We start from the raw sequence: 21719 nt of genomic DNA on the forward strand, positions 1-21719 counted from the left end.
ATTATTCGTTATAAATCTTTCACTTGACTGATAATGAAATTAATAAGTAAGCTATGAAAAAAAAATTGTACTAAAAAAAAGTACTGAGATATACACAGGTTTTCATAAAACTGGGAAAAATAGTCTACTAATAGTCTCTGAGCGTGACATGGCAATGGGTCGCATGGAGCCCAAGATTACTATGCAATTTTCAAATTGGAATTTTACGAATAATATGCCGGTTAGAGGATATTGGTGAGGAGGATATTTTTTTATTGCATACTCATCCACTTTTAGTGGAATTCCAAATCCATGAAGGCCAGACAGAGTCATCTGAGGAATAACTAATCGAAACCATTGTTACTATCGAAATATAAGGAGCAGTACCCTTCAATATGCACAAAGGCAATGGTATGGTATGAAATGGTATTTGGAGCAGTTGACCAACAGCTGCAGTCATTTGAACCATGAGGGAAGGGTAGGTAAGGAAGGGTGGTAAGAAACCCAGCGTTGGCATTAGCCTGCGCTTAACGAAAGGCCCCAAAGGGACCACAGTTCAACGCCCCATCCGATGGATGGAGTGTTGCCCTTAAAATATATAGCACATAATATTCAAGCAGGGATGAGGCACAAAATAAAAATTCTCTACCACTGCCGGGATTTGAACCCAATCCTACAGGGTGGGAAGTCAACACTATCCACCACAACCCGATCCCCACACAAAGGCAAAAGGATGGCAACAGATTTCCCTAAAAAGAACTTTCCAGAGAGTAAATTCTAAAGAAACTGACGGAAAACAATAATTCCCCACATTCAAACTGTGAATTTCTGAATGATAATGGCTAATTGCAACCTAAGACATCCGACTAATAATTTCCCATCTTTGCCTGTTAACTATTAGAGACTTTACCACAGATTGCAATTGACCCAATTTCCATTATTTACTTCCCTGGTTAGCACGTTTTCCTGGGAAGCATGTTCATTTTTTATGTTCCCTTCAGAAACGTACTGAAGAAGTTCTACAGTATTTTGATGGCAGTAACAGCCTTAGTTATTATTTGCACAATAGTTCCTATTCAAATCCTTACCTAACACTATCACTTTACTTGTATTAAGATCAAAACAAGGAGTTAACCAATCAGAATTATAGAGGGAATGGAAAAATGTAATGCGCAATTAATTATCTTTTCCAGCAACATCAAGGTAAGCACAAAGTCTACTAGAATTTCACTGACGGTTGATAAGATTCCTTATCATTAACGTCACATTAATAGCCTGTTATTCTGTAAACTGCATTGAATATTGAGTGTTAAATTAATACTTTACAAAAATGTGCAAACAAGAAAGTACACAGAGAATTATTTTAAATGATAAAGAAAAAAACCTTGCAATTCAATACATAATAAATAAGGCTGCGTGAAACTTGAAACATTCATTCCTAAAACTCAGAAATATCACTTATTACACATTATTTCAATGAATTAGAAGAATCCTAACATGATTATGCACCCTTCCCTGATATGTAAAAACTAATTTAGCAATAAGTAAGTCTAACGCATGTAACCTTTTTGAAATTACTTCGTCCAGCACAAGAGCTATATACCATCACACTAACATTCTTGAATATAGTATATACACTAATTACACTAAAAATATCTTTATCAACAAAACTGCATCCTTTAGTTTAAATTGTACAAAAATTCACAACACATATTAAATTCTCCTCATTTAAAATTGATTTCCATAATTTATTTCCTTGCTTTGAGGGGCATTGAAGTACCAAATAACTAAATTCATCAGCATAATTTAACTAATACATATAATCATTCAGTAAAAATTTGTGAAAAAGTACTACATATTTTTTTCTAATGTGTACAAGTAACTTTCATAGGGAAGCAAGAGTTGGCTGAAATCATCAATGTTGATTTTTTTTAAAGTTTAGTTTTCTTTAATTGAAATTAATTATAAAAAGAACTCCTTCAGCTAAAGCACTTTCATAATGTGACATAAAACTGTCCTACACTTCTTTTGTAACCCATAATTTTGATATGATTAGGGATTAACCCTTGGGGTGTGGGAGTTCACGATTTTAGCTGTCAGCCAGTGCAGAAGAAACCCTGTGCAGGACGCACCCCCTGCCACGAGGGCAGGTCTGGTAGAGTTAAGCCCCTTAGCTATCATTATGGTAAAGGAAAATGCCCAAGGGCAAGATATCCAGGTAGCAATAAAAATTTTGGGTACATGCCGCAGTCAGCATGCGAAACATTTAAAATGTTCCCACACTCCAAGGGTTAATCTTGCTATTAGAAGTAATAGATAATTCAAGGGCATGTTTACTTTTTAATTAGTTTCATAAATGCACTCATAACTGAGACCACACACTGCTTTGATTGGCTACCAATGTGGTTACATTACCAACAAATAAAAATTACCACCATTCATAGTTATTGGTCACACAAGAATAATTCTATCGAAAAAAACTCCAGACCCTAAGCCAGTATATTGACAGAATTTTGATAGTGAAATCTAGCAATAATTTCACTGATCAAATTGCTTTTTGAAAAGAAGTTCATTGTTTATCAAGAGGTAACCATCCCTAACAGATTTCCATGCTCAAAAGCAAGGTTGGCGACCACACTAGCAATTTCTCAATGCTCTTTCTGAATCCTCCCCAATTTTCTCCACTGCGAACCACCAATAAAAACCACTGCGAAGGTTAGTAATAGTTTTGTAAGACATCAAATGGATAATAAATTGACATTGGAAATGATTGTGACTTATAAGGAAATTAAAAAAAGAATGATGCCAACTACCATGAATAAATATGCTTTAGTTGAGCCAGATAGAGGTAAACAGGGGCCATAATTCCACAGACTTTATGCAGTCAAACCGCATTAATCTTTTGAGCAAGATGTCTCAAATTTTTCTCACTAATTTCAAGATGATAGCATGTGCTCCAAACTAATATTATCAAGAAATAAAACCAGTGGAAGTGATGCCTCTTATAAAGCTTCAACAACAACGGAAAATGTAGGAAAGTTGATGGTTTTCAAATTATAAATTCAGTCATTGAAAATTCAGATACGTAAATTGAAGAAAATGAGGGAGTATAACAATGTTGATGATAACTCAATGGACTTGGTAGCACATGAACGAATACTTAGCTGAGTGAAACCATTCAGACAATCAATGTACATATACTGGATAAATTCATCTATAAAAAATATTCTTTCATGTTATCTTTACTTTGGGGATAAAAACGTTAACTATGTACGTCTAATACTGATTTATATCAATTAACCCTTCCAGGAATAACATACAAATGACACATGGTAATTTATTATCTTAATGGTCGTGCATAGTAACAACAATAAACTTTCTCCCAAATACTGTGATTTGGAGAAATAATGAAGTGTTATGCTACAAGATAACATTTGAACTGATCAACATTCATTCTTAACAGAAGGAAATACTACAAATGCAATATCTTACTACATATGTCCATTTCATTATAAAATCAAGAAAATCTTCCGCTAGAATCAAAGATAAAAAAATGGCTAATGCCCAGCATGAATGGGGTACCCTCATAAAATTAAATATTAATTCTTTAACATGTATTGATAGGTAATTCAATTAAGAAAATTTAGAAAATTATTAAGAAATTCTTCCGTGCTACAAGAATGTCGTGTGACATCAGAATGTAAGCAGATTTGCTCCATGGCAGTAACAAACAGTAAAGAGTACCTTCTCCCACAGGCGCATAACTTAAAGAGTACGTCAAAAACAATTGAGAATACTTTTAAAGATTTTTCCGGCATATATATTGCGCAATGGCTGACTCCGACTTCGTTAAGACACTTTCTGGGAACATTCCGAAGATAGATTCATTCTTGGTCACTAATTTCTTCAGCGGCAATGAAGATTTTGTCGGTTGGGAGCTTAGAAGCCGCCAAAAAATTGATAGGTAGAATAAATTAAAATTAACTATCTCATTCACTAGAAATATAGAGCTTGGTTTGTGTCTCATTTAATTACTGTCATTTACTCATTACTTGTAATGTGTACTGGGTGCAATATTTGAATATGTGAAGTAAACGTTCAGAAGAAAAACAACAGAGCATATTTGAGGCTGATAATCTGAAAAATTCCTTAGGTCTGAAAGAGTGATTCTGCAGTTGGATGCACTCGACTGAAAAGAAATTTGAGTGTTTGCACTGTTGGGGCTAAGACAACACCAGAACATAAAGTGAGCACAAAACTTATTTGTGGAAATCACCGCAGATGAGGAGAATGACAGAGTAATAAGTGCCATTTGTAAAGACTACTGCATTTTTCGATACGCACCCATTCTTTGAACCTGACAATTATTCAACTGACATGATTGATGATGAAATTCATATGCATTACTATGAAAAAATAAACTAATGAGAAAAAGTAATTAGAGAGACATCGGTTTTTTCCAAAATTGGGAAAACTAGACCACTGGCACCACGTAAACGTTTTGTTTTCTGGACCTATATGTCACGTTCAGTTGGAGCACATGATTACCATACAATTTTCAAAGTGGATTATGATAAGCAGGTTATAGGTGAACAGCTTTCATTGTAATTTCCAGCGTGGAGGATATTTTTTATAGCATTACCATCCATTTTCAATAGAATTGCCAATTCATTTCATTCACAAGATAGTATAAAGAACCCCACAAAGGGTTACTACAAAATTTTTTAACGCAGTTACGTCAAGTGCCGATGTTTATATGCACCTCCATCCTTTGGCAATTGATGAAGAATACAATTTGTGCAAAGCTTTTTCATATTTCAAAAGTATTAAAGCCCAATAAGTCAGGAAGTTCTAACCATTCATTTTGGTGGGCTCAATGGTCTATTTGGTTTGTCTTACAAATAGGCATCAAGAACTTATTGTGTAACACTACACTATGTGTTTAAGTTTCATCGTTTCTTCTTAAAAATATATCAAGTTGATAAATCTAACAAGGCTTTCCAGTGATCCTGACATTTGCCTTAATTTTGAAAGTTTTAATATACATGATCACACATTGATTTTGAGTGTCATCAAATGTTTGCAACATGCATGAGTTGGGTAATGAATTTTGCATGAACGTAACTTTGTTTTATTTTCTTCCTAAAAGACAAAAATCAACTGTTTTTGGAAAAACTCATTGCCTTAATAAATAAGATAACACTATAAACATAACTAGGTAATCAGAAACAGAAGATTGCAGTTCCAATTGCCAACAAATGGAGTAAATATGTGATGCTTCCTATTTCATGGAAATAGGTTTTTTCTTCCATAACAGTAAATTTGAGACTTAAATAGTGGTAGTTTGCACCCCCTTGATGGCAGCTCAAGATTCTCCTTTCCTGAATCTTCCAAACCTATTCAAACCACCAAGTTATTGACATAAGGATTCAGAAAATGATAGGTTGAGCGACTACTCTTTCGGTCCCTGAAAACAGATCAATGGAGCTATCTCTCTGTGGGATGGAAAAAATTGGATGAGATTCCCCCTTTACCCCAAAAGTCAACCCCAGACAAGGATGCAGGGTTAAAGAAAGTCACCACTTTTAGACTTCTGGAGTGTAACTTGTAATCCTCTCATGTGTAACCCTGCATGGTCAAAATAATTCTCATTCCACTGCCTATCCATAACCACACAACTGAGCTCATTATAAGTTACTCATTTTGAACCACTATTATAACTACATACACTCCATTGAAGCTAGCAATCCATGATTACCCATTTGATCCATTACAGAAGGCAAAGTTCAGCTTTTCTGTGGTTTCTCTAATGCCAGTTCTACATGCACGGATCAGCTCATCGGGCTTAGCTCAGCCAAATCGCTCAGTGCGAGCCCATTCTTAACGAGAGGCTTAAGTCGACCCCTCGCCATCTGATGGCAATAACTGAAAGTCTAAGAACACTTGAGAATCGGCGAGCGCTGAAGCATTTTATGGAAAAATTTCTAGCAAAGCAGATAATTACCAGATCTATTTTGGCAGATCAGTGTATTCCCGACTTATTATCTGTGGTACTTCTACGGAAGGAGTTGAATTTAGAATAATTCAGATGATTTTTCGTCGGCTAGGGCGATAATACTTCCTCAGGTTTTGTTACAGGTTAAGTAGAGAATTTTGAAGTTTTTACATCAAAAAAAGTCCTAAATATGTATTTGGTATATTATGACTCCGTTAATTAAATATTACGAATGTTTTGGATCATCAATGGAATGGCTATGAAGGTGACCGCGAGAAGATGGCAAGAACGCTGACGAGAAGGCGACGACGGTTAAGGCTTTCAAATTTCTTGTTCACTGGGAACGTATAACAATATTCCAGTAAGAACGTTGGTCTCATCCACAATCCCATTTCAAGCACGCGTCGCTAACTTTGCCATTTATGAGCTCAGTGAGAAGAACCACACTCAGAAGAAAACCGAACGCAACCAAATACACGCGCCATGTGAGAGAGAGTTGATGACAACAGCGCAGCGTTTAACTTAAGCTGGGGGGTCCCAGGCGAGATGATCCGACCCCCTCGGCTGAGCCGTGGCAACGTCTCTACACGGCAAGATCAGCCGCCAGGACGGCTGATCCTAGGCGCTGAGCCGAGCGTGTAGAACAGGCATAAAGCATAAATCCCGAAAACTTATAATTTTACCACATTCCTCAAAAATTAAAAACAGAATTATTTAAGCTTTTCTGAGTAAATTGCCAAAAGAGCACCCATCTTGTGAGATACTATCTCTTCTGTCATCAAATATAAAAATTTACAAATACTATTTACAAACACAAAATGTATTTGACACAATATTCATTGAAAAAATTACCTATCCACCCATGCCAAGTGCCTCCACTTAGGGAAAATTAAGATTAACAAATGCAGTTATGGAGTCTTAAAAAAGCTCTATCCAAATTAATAATCGAAAAAACAGGCAAAATTAAAAAACATCATATTTCTTATAATTTCTATGGGCTAGTATGAAAAGGTTGTTTCAATTTACATGAAATTCACTGTTGACCACTACTTGGAAATGAGAAGAGTTCTTTGCATCATTAATTCCATAGGTAAAAGATTAAATAACAATTCTTTCCACTACACAATATGATGGGAAGCTGTATCAAAAATTATGAATTTAAAAGCAGAAAAGTAATTTTAAAATATAGACTTTAAAGTAAGAGATGGAAAGTCTACAATGAAGAAGACAGTGTTTCATTATCCTTACAGATGTTTGATGAAAAAAGTCTGTCGAACACAGATCGATCAGTAGAATAACATCACCGCTGAAAATGACCTTCTAGACAGCTAAAATTTGATTAATTGGCATCTTCACTCAAGACCCTAGAGACTCTTTTAATGATAAATGGCAAAATTAGAGTATGAAAAGCATTTACAAACTAGTTAGTCCAAGGGAGCCATTATTAAGAAGATATTTAATTAAATTCAATTCGCTAAAGACTGGATTTACTTCTAGACTTCTGCAATCCAAAGATTACCTTATCAGAAGACCTGAGTAGTTACTCAGGGCATCAGGGCAGGGCATGCTGCCAAGGGACATGGGTACCCCTCTGCTAGAGATGAAAACCAATAGAATGCAAAATGTAACTGAGGATTTTCTACTCAGGGTGCCATGGAAGACAGAATGCAACCTTAAGTTTTCATTCATATCTAGGTATTGCAAAATTTTTAAGAACAAATCACGAGAAAATTCTAGAGGAATGAGTTATTTCTTTGCTCCAGCCAATTCATACAATATTTCTTATAATGCTCATTCTATTGGTACATGCATAATAAATCAAGTTAGGTATAATTCCGTCATAACAACTGACCACTTTGTGCATTTAATTCAACTTTCCCCAAATAGGCACATCAATTTTCATTTCTCGAGGTCTGGTTACACGATACATTAACATGTACAAGTTAATGTCTAAATGTATGAATGAGTGAATGAACATGAAAATGCACCATGTAACCAACTTGTGCGAACTGATGGGCAGAAAATAGAACCTATTCTAATTTGGTTCATGCATTTGTACATGTTCTGCTATGGCACACCAAAATTGTTCATACATTCAGACATTAACTCGTACATGTTACTGCATCATGTAACCAGGCCTTCAGTTATGTCATTCTTCTAGACACAAAGTGCCGATTTCATTTGTGTAAAATAAGAAAGCTCAAACAATGGAATATTCTCCAATCGTTTACGGTATTCACTTGACTTTTCAATGTAAAATTGCAGATGTAAGGTTGCTCAAAGGATACACAAAAACGGCAGTCTCCTAAAATTCATCTACGATGCACAGTTTAGTGGTGATGCCAAAACTTCAGTACCTACCTCATCACAATGATCTAGTTACAGTATCCATTAACTTATAAATGCTAACGAGCAGTCATTCATAAGATTTTATTTAAGAAATAACAATTGCTACTTCATCATGCATTCGGACAATCATGCAAATAAACAAAATATGGACACATTTGACGAAACATTCATACCTTCATTTTTCCCATCCCATGCATAGCCTAAACAAACTCGTTTAGCATAAAATGAAACATAACGCCACAAAACTTGGCTGTTCGACAAGAAGGAGATATGGTTCCCTTCCCTCCGCACCCTTTTCAGTTTGAACTGTTACATCGGCTTCAAGAATGTATAAAAACCAAACAATAATGGGAATAGATCACATTTCCATTATTGTTTATCCTCGTTTCTAAATGACTACAACGAAAGGTCATTGGATATTACACCAATAACAACTGGTAAGGTAAGGAATAGTAGACATAAATTTGATAACTAACTTCTTTCATCACGATTGGTCACCTATCTTCCGGGTGAAAAATAAATGAAGCCTATCACAAAATTCTACAAGCTACGGTACAAGAAATTGTGAATAATGGACTGTGACTGAGAAGTAACTTAAAATCTTCAAATAGAACGAATGAGATAGAAGTTTATGAAAACCTATAGAAGACCGTAATGTAGTTGGAATAAAAGTTTATTTAACCAAACTCAACTCTTTCAGCCTCAATAAAAAAGAGAATGAGCACGAAATTTAACAATTTTAGCCATAATGTATTGTAACAATGAGGCCTACACATGAAGCAAACAAAGGTTAGCTTCTACAACGAGGTCGCGAATAAGGCAGAATACGCTCCTTCCCGATATTGATTGCTACTCAGGTACAACCTAAGGGATAGTATATTCACACAGAATTATAATTACAGTTTTCAGAGAGGTATTTAAGCAATAAACGCCAATTGCAAACACAGGTATGAAGAGTAGCACAAATGTAATCTACGAACACGCTCAGCAACAAATCGTAAAAGCAATCACTGACCCTCTCGTATTCAAACGAAGGGAAAGAACTTTAAGTACGAGATCCAAACAATAAAAAACGAAAACAAGACATTACCTTCGCCAAAAATACAAACAACATCGCCATCTTGATGTAAACTCAAACACGATAACTTATTTGAATGACTTAAAAGTCCGTATCACCTCTATCTAAGACGATATCGCATGCAAGGCTAGCCCCATTGAACACATACTGTTTGGCCACAAAATAAATAAATACTCATCATTGTACTAAAATAGTACACACAAATACAGCTTAACAGATATTCACCTCGTCTGTTGTTGATTGGTGACGGCTTCGGTGTCTATGGCTACGGCATCAGTTGCTAACTGACCGCATCACTCCGTAGGGTGGCTTGACATTCGCTGGTTTCAATGTTTTCAATATACGATGGGGAATATGCAGGCAGCAAGAAGTAATGAAAACTAATAATAAGAAACTGAGGATTCAAATGACCGGAGACAACAGGGGAAAAAATTTCCAGGAGTAATACAAATAGAGCTTTATCAATAACTATATTCTCTCGCGGCTGGAACTACACGATCTCGCGAAAATCGAATCAGTATGATTATCCCTCGAAAGAGGGCAGCTGTCTGCGCCGTCTGCTCTGCATGTAGTGGGGAGGGAGCACAGATATATACAATAGATTGGCAGTGCCTATGTTTTCCTCACGGTGGCGCTGAAGCCGGCCGGCAGAAGAATTTTGCGCAACTAGCCATCTTGCTTTCACCGACCGTTGCTCATGTGCCATTAACATACGTGTATTTGAGAGGCTACTTTTCCTGCTTTTGGAGCTTTTTAAAAGAAGAATGGTGAACCACAGCGTTATGTGGGGGTGCACATTTAAGTATACTACGAGGGGAAATTTTCCTGGGGGCGAAAATGTGTCTCTACACGCGTAAATAATAGATATAAGGAAAGCATGGTTTGCGTTCAGTAATGTCTCCGCTTCCATCTCACAGAGCATGAAAATATTTTCCAAAGCCTTTTTTTTTGTACGTATCGCCACGAAATTTATATCACGTGAAGTGCAGGTTATGCTCTACCTTTTTAAATTTATTGTTGGCAAAATTCACATAGTTGTAGAAATAGCATCATGAAACTGTGACACGTTATTTTTGCTGAAATGCAAATTGCTCTCGAAAACAAATTCTAAAGGTGTGTGACGGAAGCGGATATTTACCGGAGTTTCTGAAAGCGATATCATTTCAAATGCAGTAGCTTCATATCTCTAGGATCGGTAATTAACCCCTCAAGCGCGGCGGGCATTTATTTAAATACCATCCCAGCGGCCGGATGAGATTAAGAAGACTTCACCTTATTGGCATACTATCATTCAATAATTTATATCGTTCATAATATACGATCATTATCATTAAAATTTTTTGTAAACTTGCATAATGTAGTGCGCTACTATATAATAATTTTTCAAGCGATTTGAATAAATATAGGCGTTGAGTTTTTCGACCGAAGTCGTCAATGTGCTGGTTTAAAACGGAATTTCATCGAATCATTTTAAAAATTTCTGAAGGCCTAAAGTCGTTATGAATATTTTATTGGAGAGGGAAAGCATTTCTTCAAAAGATAGAGCAATTTGTTTTAATCTAAAATACAATATCTGGCGGAGAAAAAAATTATATACAGTAGGTCAGGAAGCGTACTGGGTACGCATGACGGCGTTGAGGGGTTAATAACATGTGCATTCTCTGTCTCGGTGTCTGTGTTTTGATGACGGAATCATCATGATGTTTTCAGTTGTGTTTTCTGTGTTTACCAAGAAAAGACATTCTCCAGTTTCCATTATGTCATATACTTTCCGCTGTTGCATTATTACATTGTATCGGAATTTTATTTCCGTTGTAGTATTATTATTTATTTAGATATGTAGAGCGTGTATTATGCACCTTTAACTCTATCTGGAAACTTAACGAATTTCTTTCAAAAGCATAAGTTTTGACTTTGTTAATATCTATTGAGTGAAATTCCGAGAAACTGATCGCTTAAATAATGGTTTGCATGTGCTCGCGGTGAAATGACGCGGTCACATTCATTATAATTCAACCTTTCCATGTAGCACTTATCAGGTATTTGATCATTTTGTGGCTTCTATATAGAACATGGTGTCTGTTATAATCACTTATCCCGGTAAGATAGAAATTCTAATTAAAAACGTACCCCCTCATGATGTAAGATTTATATTATAGTCTGCTTCCCCTTCGAATATTATAACAACATGAAACTGATTATTGATGATCATGGATCAAATCGTTGAGTTTTTTAAGCCAATAACTTCTTTTCAAGTTCGCAATTGGGTGATCGTGAGGGGAAATCCAAAACACTGCCTATATAAAATAATGTAAATTATATTTCTGATGCTTAAGGATAGGAATTCAATCGCATTGACTCTTTACGACCTCAGAAAAGCATTTTACAGCACCAAGCAGCATGCCTTGCTCAGAAAGTTAGATCATAATGGGTTTAAATAGGTTGAATCAAATTTAATTACGTAATATTTTTGGCCCGATTACTTATGGCAGTGAAAGGTTAGGTAGCATTGCTTCTACGTTTTTCGTCTAATTGACACCTCTAACTGAGCAACAACTCTTTGACAACAAAAATACAGTAAGTGGAAGCATCAAACCTTTGGAATTTTCGAATTATTTTGTTTGAATAGTGTGACAATGTCGCTGGTAAATCTAAGGGTGAACAATACCATGTATTCACGATTGTAGGCTACCTTCCTACACTAGCAGACGACGTAGTTAACCATTTTCCCCATCTGCTACGCCCCTTCTACATTTGGGACACAATATTTTTTTTTCGAGATAACTCATGCATATGGATTCCAATTCCATAATATTGAGCAGGAACCGAATTAGTATTAATCTTAGCTCAGCTTATATTACCAATTTCATAACTTCGTCACGGTTATGTTCCGCTCAAAGATTGGTTAATTTACCACGTAAGTGTCAAGATCGGTCCCTTTCTTTTTAATTGGATACATCTTAAACGAAAATGACAACGTTTTCTATAGTTAATAGCCTTAATCAATGCGCCATTATCTTTCACAATGTAATTTTCCTCCAGTTCCCTACTTACGCAAACGCATAGGTCGGTGAAAGCAACATGGCCGCCAGCAGAAAGGCATGGCTTCACCCCCCCCACTCCCATTGCCAATCTATTGTATATATCTGTGGGAGGGAGGGAAGTTGGACAAACGAAGAACGAAAACCGAGCGTAGGAGTGAATATTTAAGGATTTATGACGAGATGTCCTCAGATTAACGCTTAATTGAGTGATTCTTTTTTAGTGGTAATTATATCGACATGATTTTTAGTGTTGGTAGAAGTTATCCTTCCAGTTTTATTTGAGGCTAACCTTTTGGCGCTGACAGGATCCACTACCTCATTTGTGATAGAAGGGGTAACGAGTTTTCGTACATTGCAGTGGGTACTAGCTGATAACTTTATGGGACCGTTTTTCGTGTAAATTGAGTATTTGAGCTATTTATCAAGTGAATTAATTATTGTTATGGTTAATTGTAAACACGGGAGGCCATCCACTGGTCTAACTTAAATGTGAATGTTCATGCAGCATGGATTAACAACCATGGGCTCTACGCATCCCATTCATTGCCAATTAAGTCACTGAGATTCAACAAAATCTGTGTTTCCAATATCCTGGTCGAGATGTCCTCTCCTAATTGTACTTGTGCTGTTATATTTCAATGAAATAATGATGCAATAGACAGTGTGGGTTAAAGCCAATATGTGCTTTAGTGATCTAACGTTAATGGTCGCATTCTATTCTGTTATCGTTTTGTGAAATGAATCTCGGTCGGAGCACGGTTGGAATATGATGGATAGGTTGTCGTTGCTGCCCAGTGAATGTTTTCCATAGTTTTAACATACCTAATGCTAAGACGACAATGTTTCCAAGTAACCAAATTGATGTACCAACCTTTTCTATACAAACGCATGCTCCCTCTCGGCACCCTGGCAGCACTTCTGCAAAAGTTTTCATTGGAGAAACTTGAACGTTGATAGCGTCTACCTTTGGTGTAGCCAATTTTTCCATCCATCGTAGACATATCTGCTTTCCAGTCCTCCATCTCCAAGAATACACTATCCTTCTCGTCGTCATAAAACATTCAAACGAACAATAAATAACAACGCAACAATTGGCTTTTTGAGTCTTCAATTCTGGTGCGAAATCACGTTGCTAGGATGAATTAATTACCAATTAATGGGGTAACTATTTGTTGATTCCTATGATTCGCCTTTATTCTGTCATGCTTAATTGAGTGAGAATTGCGTTGAGAGCTTGATTGTTTGAACTTATGCAACTCATCGTGTTATAAAGGTTTTACCGCTGTGGGACTGACTATTATTTATGGAGAATTTAGGTAATTTCACTATTTATTCTTATGTTCTCTTTTCACATCCAAATTTAAAATGGGCAATCGTGAGCGACGGTTTTGGTGGAGATATGCGTTTTATGATGCATTATTGTTTAGTCCTGAGAAATGGAAGTTAGAAGGTTGCGTTTCATTTATTAAGGTACATATCCCATAAGTACTGTTTAAACTTCGTGCCCACTTGTCTACCAATTGATATCATCATCTTACCCAAGCATTTGTTCCTTCATAGTAGAAATATTTAATAACTAACCTCAAGGAGCCTAACTCTTTAGGTTATATACACCAGTGTGTCTATTTTTGCGATGATGCAGCCATTAAATGCATTGAAAAATGACATTAGAAATTATGCAGCCCCTAATTAACGATTGAAACTTATGATACCCATGATATTTATATGATTGGATGAATACGATGCCTGTGGCATTTACTTATATTTTTAATCCTGGTAAATATTTTTGATTTAGCCAGCTACTAAACTAACCTATTGCAATACAAGTATGTACTATCATATTTTTAAATGGTCTAATGTTAATCCATTGCTCATGAAGGCTAATGAGAATATAAATAAAATTTGTTTGTGGTGTAAATCTTGCATTTATAACATATTATCACTGTTAAATATTTTATGTTGCTGAAAATATGTAGAATTAGGCTTACCTTGGGCAAGTTGGCAGTAAAGTCATCAGGGGAAAGAGATTGTTTAGGTATAAAATGAACATCAAAATGCACACATGGATTTACTTTAACATTTTTACTCTTTCTGATTGACAGGGATTGGCATAATTCTTGCTGTCAGTAAATCATTTATGATTAGCATCAACACGGTTCATGTAACAAACCCATTGGGAGGCAGGGCTGTTCACGAGCTCATGGTATATTACATCATTACAAAATTAATTAAATAAATGGCTTTCTAATGAAGCTTGAGATAAAATTTAACAGGTATAGGAAACAAGAATCTCATTTAGAAGAAAAAGTTCACAATGTTTTGAAAGTCTACAGTTTAGGCAATAGAAATTCTTTGGAAAGTCATTACATGATAATGTGATATACCCTTGAAATACTTTATTATACTCTATTAACTTCATGAACAGCCCTTTGCTTAAATGATTATGTAACAACTACAGTCCATTTCATCTGTACAATAACTATGTATCTATACAACAATATATACTAATCTGAAACAGGTCTCAGGACACTTTCACAGACACATAAGAAAGTAGAAAATGGCACAGAGCATAATACAGGCTAGGCAAAAATTCTCCCTGTTACCGTCACTTAAGAGAATATAACACTACCCCAAAAAAATACTGGAATGGGTTGGAGATAACCCTCAACCAAGATTGACTTATTAAGAGAGGGCGTGATGTTCTTGGGCACAGTCTGAAATACTCCTCACTTGATATGTGCACACAAGCTGACAATGCATCTTTGTACCCACTGATACGAATTTGCATACAATATCAACATTTTAACATGGTACATGCATTCAATAAAATCTGCAAAAATGAGGTAAAATACACTGAAAGCAAACAGTTACATCTCATTTAGTTCACACATACATTATTTTTTAAGTTTTATGTTATAATCTTTACACAAATGTATACATGTTCATATCCTCTCCATACAGTTAATGCAGGCTTAAGGGTCAGGTGGAACAAAACAAAATTTTCTCTAAAAGATTTTGCTGTCATACAATGGTGGGCATTTTATAGCTTTGTAGGCAGTTATACAAGACCTAATGTTTAATACAACACCACAATATTTTCAAATGTTATATTCCATTTAATGTCTGTTCAGCTTTCAAGCATGCACAATTTTTAAATGAGATTCTTACAAGAACTACAATTTGGAAAACTGTATAATTATTATTCTTGAAAAAGACCAAATCATTTTTGCTATGGATTTATATTTCTTGTGGTTATATATGTAGCAAGTTATGAAAAGGGTAGCAAGGTTTTTAGTTTTTGTGTAAATTGTTGAATAACATTAGCTTTGAAAAACATTATGTAGTTGTAAAATTCCTCCAAATTAAAATATCATAAAAATTCTATTTACCAGTATTTTGGAACAAAATGTACACAAGTTGTAGTAAATGAAATTATTAAAATATGGATTATAATTTTAAATCTTGATTTTACTCATAGTTCATAGTATATTTATTATTTAGAATATCAAGTTGGTTATCAGTGTCCTTCATAAATTTTAAATTATAAGTAGTTAGGTACATCAATTCTACGTTTAACAAAATCGTGGTGTTATGTTATGAATGATAAATTAAAATAATGAGAGGAAAGGAGCTAATGTAATTATCTTTAGTTAATATGTTACATATCAAAACTGCAGTAGAGAAACTTTGTGTACAAAGAAACTCATAAATCTGCCACCATAGTTGTCTAGGAAGTTGGGTAAAATATATGGAAGGCACATTTCAGAAAAGGGGCCCTGCAAAAAGTTAGCTTTGAATACTACATATGTACAAAGTCACAAGTAAATCCCATCCTCCGGTTGGGTGAAACAATGTGTGGGATGTTTAGATTTCAATGTAAAACGTACAAAACTGGGAAACACGAGGGTAGGCCAATTTACAGCTAGTATACATACTTAGGTAATATGTACTGCGTAAGTATGAAAAATCATAGTATCATAAAGCTTAAAAGGCAGTGATGATTACAGAAAGAATTATATTAATCAATTATTTTGACTTTCTGATGCAGTCATGGTTGTAATTTTTGGCCTCGGGCAAAGAAAATAATACATTTTACTGGCTATAAAACATAGTACACATCTTGTTTCTTGAGCAATCATAAATAAAGTTGTTAGTATAGTTTCTCATTAAACACCTAAGCATTTTTGGCAGTGTAGGCCCACCCAAGTACCCTTCAATCAAAAAAAAAGCTCATTTGCTCACAAAATGCCACAGCTCACAAATTTTTCTATTGCACATTATTAAACTCTGTTGCCCACTGAACCAATTAGTTATCGTTACAATCACTCTCATAAAAGCTGGTCCATCAAAATGCATTAACAACAATTGAAAATAATGAACTAATAATAAACACTCTTGTGGAAAAAAAACTCGATTTTTTGAAACTTAGTAAATCATATGTTTTTCTATGTTGGACTATCTATAGTTGATTTTTGGAGCTTGCCAAAGACGCGGTACCATAGGTCCTCTCATTTTTTCATAGCCTCCACAGTGTACCTCATGGCATGTATCCATTTTGTAAACAACTTTACAAGCTCTCCTAATTAGACTTTAAATACAATCATCATTTACTCTGATTTCCCAGCATTCACTCATTGCCACATTAGCACCAATTCTGTTAGCATGCGTAAAAATGATATAAGTAACTAGAGGAGGAAGAAGTACAATTTACAACACACTATTGTAACAGTTGCTGATACATTTCATATTCAATAAGTTTCTTGGAGAGGAACCGAACTTGGAAGTCCTGGTGGCATAGGAGAAATTGGGTCACAGAGATAGAAAATATTAGGTTATGAGAAGTCAACAATCTACAAAAAGGGAAAGATGGTGGAGAGAAATCAAAAGACTGGATTCATGTAGGTTAAATAGTAAACAAAGTACAACTCCGTCATTGCTCCAAAGGAAGATTATACACATTACAAAGGACTGTATTCGTAAGTTGAATTTGGTCACATTTCTTTTCACCTCCACAGGGTGAGGTGAATGCAAATGGGTGCTTCTGGCAGTGATGTTGCATAAGTGATGGTTTGGCCAATTCCTCCTCATTTTCTTTATCATGTTTATGTTTCAAGCGCTCCCTCATGAACTCACTCTGATCAGGATGCAATCTATTTTTCATTTAACTGATATCTATGACATCCCTGAACACTTTTATTGCTTTGTTTCACTCATCCTTCCAGAGCAAATGTGCCTGTCATAACACATGTCTTTTGTTACACAATGCTAATCTGGTAAGCATTCTGCGGAATATCATGTGGTCAAGAACACCAGATCCATTCTGATACCTCTAGCTTGTGTAGAATCTTCCAACATGAATTTTACACCAGCATCTACTTAATGTATTCCACTTCTTTCTGAAGTTTGTGGTGCATCATTTGAGGTGTACCTTAAGAAACAATCACTTTCCCATGGGGAGGAATGATACACAGAACAACATTCTTCTATAACGTAACTCTGGCCAAAACCTACTACTTTGTTTAATATATCAATAAATTCCAATATTCATTGTATCTTCAAGTATACATTACTCTGATTATTCAGTTTTTATCACTTTCTAAACCAATACCAGACATATTCACTCCCAAGGCACTTCTGCTCAATGTCACTAATCATTAAGTGTCGGTGATCATCTCTCCTTTCCAAAACAGATTCCATCTTTCAATGTAATGTAACCATGTAAAATCAGCAATCTTTCCCCACCAATTCTCCTAAAGTCCATCGCAGGACCCCTAACTATTTTTACCTTCCTCATTCCTGATTTTTATACAGAAAACAACAGATGTGACATAGATTTCATTAACCCTTTTTAATTATCATGCTGTATGCTTTTCACATAAAAATGTTGCCACTACTGCCTTCTATTAATTTACCAATGTACAAACACACCCATACACAATCCTCTTCTTTTTGTGCAGTTTCAAATTCTTGTGCATTAAAAATTTCTCAATGGTTTCTTTTAGTAACAGTTGGCAAAGGGCTTTTGAGATAGTTTATTAATTTCATATTGGCCTCATTGCATGGATCCTTTTCTAATGAAAAAAAAGAATCAAATTCTTAAATTTTAAAAATTATTTTCAGTGAAATGATAACTATCAAAAGAGCCAATGTTAGCATAAAGATTATGCACATCACACCCCCTCGTGCTCCGATATTTATGGAGAGTAGTTTTCTTTGAATTCCACGTCATTTGATCTCCAAAATTTCTGGAGGCAGTGACTTTATTTTCTTAAGTATCTAAATCCTAACAATCAGGCAAAACATGTGCCAATGAAAGCACATTCTTGCAATGAATACTATCATTTGTCTGTCTTTTTCATTTGAAACATTCTGATTTAAAGTAATTCCCAAAAATCCCTTGGAGATATATACTATCACTCTCACTATGTACTACTATGCATCATCAATCTTCTGAAAGTAGCTTTTCCTTCCTTTAATATTTTCCCTAGGTAAGTTATGTTAACACAAGTTCAAATTTTCAACACTTCATCATAAGGAATATCATTTTATATAGATAAAGATAACAGTACTTCGAGAGACATTCTTTTGGCAATGTCCTGTGATCCCTTACTTGAGCCATCATGCTTGAACAAAAACCTCTCAAAGATGGCTCCAGCCCTTGTGGCACTATTTCAGTTGAAACCATAAGGAAATTAATTGAGAATGGCCAATGGTAAAAAATCATGATACCATTCCATAAGTGTAGGAACATAGAGTACATTGACAATATATCCAAGGATCCAATGCATCTGTTATTGCAACTTTGGTATTTCTCAGATATACAAGCACATTTTATTACTTTTTATGCTCTTCAGTTTGCCTTGCATCAGTGCCACCTTAAGTGGTGGTTGGTACAAGGGGCTTGGATTCACTTGTGGTGGTCCCACTGGCCGAGTTGCCATCGGCTGGCATTTTCTTCTCTGCCTTGGCTGAGTGTGTGTCTTCATCCTCCTCTTCATCCTCTCCCTCCTCTGTCTCCTCTTCCTCTGACCCCTCCCCTTCCTCTGTCTCTCCCTCATCCTCGTCCTCCTCCCCGCTCCGCTCCTCCTTGCCGTTCCCACGACCGGCTCTCCCCTTCTCGCCATTGGCAGCTCCATTGGTCAGTGCCGAGCCTGCTGCGGGTGCCCTAGGCAGCACCCGAGGCGGGAGCTGCTCCTCGCCGGAACGCCCGGCCATCACTCCCAGAGGGCGGGACTGCCTAGGTGTTTGACTTGCCACCGAGACGACGGCCACCACCTGGGGGCTCTGGTCCTCCTCCCCGACTATGTCCGTCCCGGGTGGTTCAGTGAGGGGGGAGGCTGGGTGGGAGTGCAAAGAGTGAGGAGGGGGTCCCCGCTGCGGAGTTGGACCGGCCCGAAAGCGACCCACCCCGCCTCCGCTGCTGCTGTTGCCTCCGACTGCTTGTCCCCGTACTCCCGTCCGACCCATCGAGGTCCCCCCAGTCGATCCCACTGCTGCCGAGACTGTCCCCCCGGCGGTGGTGCCTCCCCAGCCCCAGCATGCTCCCGCTAATCCCTTGGTAGGTGTAGTCCTCGAGGAGGATGCTTCCCGAACTGTCTGTGGAAATGAGCACTGTTGACCCTCAGGACATGACCGGGGGATAAGTCCTGGTAGCCAGGAAATAGCCACTTAATCCCCATTTCATAGGCAATCATATATGAATCCATCTAAGCCAAGCATGTTTAAAAATGCAATATAGTACTTATTCAGCTTACAATGATAATGCTACTCAAGTATTAGGCTTAGTTACCTAAAATTTTCTTTTTTGATGAAGTTTCAGGAAGATATAAATTTTTAACTTAAAGAAAATATGTAGTACATATTTGCCTGCTCAACCATAATTGAGCCACCGAGGGAAAATGCTACCAAATTGGTAGAAAATTAACAATTTTGGGTAAGAATAGATAGAACACAATAAGTTTATGTCAGTGCTCTGACATCTTAAATGCTATCATCCTCCTTGTAGCTTCAGCAAGAAAGTTAAAATTATCTAATCAAGACCATTAGCCACTATTGAGACATGGGTAAGGGGCTAAATTAAATCTTGGTATTTTTGTGCACCACATATTGCATTCAGAATTTGTAATTTTTCAGTTACAAATGTAAAATTTGCCTTAGTCCTATGATTTTTCAGAATGGTAAAACATGTTTGAGTTTTAGCATAATTTGTATAAGAATAAAGGTGATAATCCAAAGCTCAAAGTTATATGAAATCAATTTTCTCTTAATAACTCAAATATAACTTAAAGAAATATTTCTGCAGCCATAAAATTATTATATTCATGTGAAGCAAAATGTTGGGTAAAAGGCTATCTCATTTATTAACCTCCATGTAAGAATTATGATTGAAGTTGGCTGGATTGCTGTAAGAATACGCCCTATGTACTCAAGCACTGGTATTTGTGTACCCATATGATAATTAAGCACCTAGACAGGTACTGAAGTATGTATTCAGGTTATTCTTCTTGGTACATGCATAGATATCCCGATAAATACGTTAATAATAATGCACTTAAAATAATATGTACATAGGTTGTTGATTCCTTCTTAACCTGAGGCAGATATTTGAATTTAGCTAGGAGGTTTTGTTTATTTATTGAATATAAAGAACCATTTTTGTACTTGAATACCTAAACTAGGGATACATTTAGCACAATACTCTGTAGTTAAGGAGAGAAGGAAAGTGTTTCTGTGAGAGAAATGTAACTCTTCAGACCAATTATAAATTCAACCCACTCTGCTAACATATACATACTATTCATGTTGCTGACTTATCAAGTTAAGTTCACAAAAACAATTTGTTACTCGTGCAGAATGCACACAAATCAAGGAAAGTCCTATCTTAATTTTCTCTGTTCATTTGATAAGCACCCATTTTTACAGTTACCCGACTACTAGATAGCATTTATTTTACAATTATGTGGTTTGAAGCTATAAGATATCAAATGATTTTTTTATGGAGACTGATCGCAGGCTTTCCCGGCGTATAAAATCTTGGAAGGTTACTCGGGAATTCCACCGAGTCAGGTTCCTCAACTCCATCTCAGCTGATGTTTCAATGTACAAATTGCCCAGATGACGATGGACAACTCATACATCGAAATGTCGGCCAAGATGGAGTTGAAGAACCTGACCCAGTGGAATTTCCAAGTAACCTTCCACAAATTTTTAACGGAGTTCACAAAATGCAACCTAATAAAATTTTGTAATTCTCATATTCTTGTGGGCTCTTGTT

General features: G+C 36.2%; 2 protein-coding genes across 8 annotated transcripts in view; both read right to left on the reverse strand.

Moving 5' to 3' along the window:
* LOC124157690 (DNA-binding protein RFX2) overlaps nt 1-14407 on the reverse strand; it is an 84711-nt gene extending 70304 nt beyond the window's left edge. For 5 of the 7 annotated variants that reach the window (XM_046532643.1, XM_046532687.1, XM_046532678.1 and 2 more), the window contains exon 1: nt 13317-14407. In XM_046532643.1, the coding sequence (XP_046388599.1) occupies nt 13317-13506 (190 nt within the window). In that variant the 5' untranslated portion in view covers nt 13507-14407. Of the gene's footprint in view, nt 1-9413; nt 9557-9626; nt 9918-13316 lie in introns of those variants that run through there. The other 2 variants (XM_046532660.1, XM_046532669.1) reach the window with 2 other exon arrangements.
* A 101-nt stretch (nt 14408-14508) lies between these two features.
* The window catches only part of LOC124156256 (rho GTPase-activating protein 100F), a 57692-nt gene continuing 50481 nt past the window's right edge, over nt 14509-21719 (reverse strand). Inside the window, exon 15 of the mRNA XM_046531075.1 lies at nt 14509-20091. Within this exon, the coding sequence (XP_046387031.1) occupies nt 19322-20091 (770 nt within the window). The 3' untranslated portion in view covers nt 14509-19321. The remainder of the gene's footprint in view (nt 20092-21719) is intronic.

The sequence above is a fragment of the Ischnura elegans genome, chromosome 1, assembly GCF_921293095.1.
Source record: "Ischnura elegans chromosome 1, ioIscEleg1.1, whole genome shotgun sequence".
NCBI lineage: Eukaryota > Metazoa > Arthropoda > Insecta > Odonata > Coenagrionidae > Ischnura > Ischnura elegans.